Consider the following 2,439-nt stretch of genomic DNA (forward strand, 5'->3'; position numbering starts at 1 on the left):
AATGTTCCATGTCTCGAGTACAAAGCCTTACACAAAGACTGTTCCTAAAGACTGTTACAGACTGCTTCTTCTGGTGACCACACTTCTTACGGAAAGTCTAAACAGAGGTTCTAGCCCTCAAGTGGTATAAAATAATCACAAGGCAAATCATTTCAAATCGGTTTAAGGTGGTTTACACAGAGAGGATTTAGTCCCAGGAACACATCCCAGCTTCTTTGGTTGCTGTGACCATTCAAATCATGATGACGGACGATGAAGTCAAACCTCTCGATCTCTTCACAGAGGTAATCAAGCTCGTTAGCTGCAATGGTATATTCTCACCAAGGCAGATTTTGAAAGATCTATTTCAAAGCAGCTTCAAACACAAATAAACTCGTGGTATAAACCTCCGAGTGTTTGTACACTTGAGCTCATCAAAGGTAAGTTCTTCAGCGTACTGTTAAAGAGAGGGAGTTGGGCCTCGTGTACCGCCAGTACTCGAAACCAAACCCAACCTTTGACAAATTCTGAAGGTGTTCAAAACCACTGGGTCACGAGAAAAACCGCAGTACCAAGAACTACAGAAAAACACGGAAGGGTTTTGGTCATAGTCACTCTTTTGAATAATTGTGAAAACCTACTGTTCTTCCTCGGCTTTGCTTCGCTCTAACCCCCAGACAGGAGTGAGTCCTTGACTAAAATTCTAGTAAAGGGGATTTTATATCCCAAATTTTATTTATTTTCAGGATAGGGCCAAGAAGACTCAGGATATTAGAGAATCTCTTATGAAATTGCAGAACAGATAATTCCACTGAGTTCTTCCTTTGCCCAAGCAACAGAGAGAGCATCATCTAGAGCTGGAAATAATAAGACAATCAGATCACCTTATTAAGTTATGACATTCAAAAATAAATTTCACCTACAAAAAAAGAAGCGAGCAGAGAAGCATTCGAAGGACTTGGGACAGCATGAGGGATATAAAATTTTTAAGGTAATAGGGACTGGAGAAAGGTAAAACTACAGCTGTTTCAGTAATGACTTTGCTCTTCTGCAGAAGAAAAAGATGGACAGAAAAAAGCTCAATTATCCTTATTATTTTTAAAGAAGCCTATTCTCGATGTCTCACTGTCTTGCTCATTCGAATATACACTGTAATGTGCTGCACAGTGGGAAACTCTGGGTCCCATGGATTTTCCAGGACTGAGTAATGAGGAATATTTTAAAAACCATTTGCACCTTTCTTCCACCTTCCAAGGAAAAAAAAAAAAAGGAAAAGAAAAGAACTTACATCTCCCATTTAGATTGTGCGTGTCCATGAAAGAGAAAGCTTCGTCACAGTTGGTGCCTTGCTCAGTGTAGCTTTTATCCATTGAATTCACCATCACTGTCATTTCCTGCCGTGTACTACTCAATGTCTCTTTCCGCTTTTTAGCCAATTTTCTTAAGAAATGAACGTTGAGGGGAAAAAAAGAAAAAAACAACACTCAGTGAGCAGACATGGTCCTCATGTTCTTTAGATCACGTTGTTCAGATCAGTATTGTAGTTTGCAACCACATTATTAGCATGTTTACAATTATGTTGCATTTCTGGAAACTTAAATCGATTCCACACTCATGTCTTTCAACGGCATCTGAGGATCAAGGGACAGTTGCCAATGCCCCAGCTTAGGGCACGTTCGCAAAGTACTGATATTGCCACTCACTCTGCTGATCAGTATCGCCTCAGTTTCCCCATGTTCCCCACCCACCTACCAGGTGTCTCTGACCTTATTCCTAGATAACAAGCCATTTGGGCAGGAGCTAAGGTTGTGTTCTGTACCGAGATCGCACCAAGCTCAGCTAGTCCATGCCTAGAGCTTGAAAGGCCTTTGAAACCCAAACCTCGCTGTTAACAGAAGCAGTATTAAGTGAAGGCGTGGTGTTGGGTCATCGCACGCAAATATTAAGGGTCCCATCCTTCCTGTAGATGAGGCTTAAGGCTTTGCAATGTGGAATATCACTGGAGGACAGCAAAACCAACTCACACAAAGGTTTTATTTCTAAATTTTGACCTAATTTTAAGCAGACTAAACGGAGGAACTTAACAAATCCCTTTCTGATCAACGCTGATTTCCTTTGCAGACTGGTAACAAAAGTAGTTCTTTATTACTGCACAGTGCAGAAAGAACCATTAGATAATCTAGTCTGAACTCTTAAAGTTTCACTCAAGTACCGGAAGTGAAGCAAAACTCTTACATCTTTGCACCCTCCAATCCACCCCCTCCTTCAAATCTAGTTGTGGTAGGAGAAACGTACTAGTTAAAGTAGAACCTGAGGTGTATCTCCCAATGCACGAACGACTTCACGGAAGCCCTTTATGAGGACAAGCTTGCCAAGGCGATCACATGCAATGGGGACAGTTTTCCCCCTTTCCACCCTTAGTACAGAGAGCAACGCGTGAAGTCGCGCACGGCTCCTCTT

General features: G+C 41.7%; 1 protein-coding gene across 1 annotated transcript in view; it reads right to left on the reverse strand.

Annotated features, from left to right (window-relative positions):
* LOC104491592 (receptor-type tyrosine-protein phosphatase mu-like) overlaps nucleotides 1-2,439 on the reverse strand; it is a gene marked incomplete at its 3' end in the record, with an annotated part of 146,412 nt that overhangs the window by 43,807 nt on the left and 100,166 nt on the right. Inside the window, exon 8 of the mRNA XM_010134042.1 lies at nucleotides 1,268-1,419. Coding sequence (XP_010132344.1) covers nucleotides 1,268-1,419 — 152 coding nt within the window. The remainder of the gene's footprint in view (nucleotides 1-1,267; nucleotides 1,420-2,439) is intronic.

The sequence above is a fragment of the Buceros rhinoceros genome, unplaced genomic scaffold (genome assembly GCF_000710305.1).
Source record: "Buceros rhinoceros silvestris isolate BGI_N320 unplaced genomic scaffold, ASM71030v1 scaffold1454, whole genome shotgun sequence".
Classification (NCBI taxonomy): Eukaryota; Metazoa; Chordata; class Aves; order Bucerotiformes; family Bucerotidae; genus Buceros; species Buceros rhinoceros.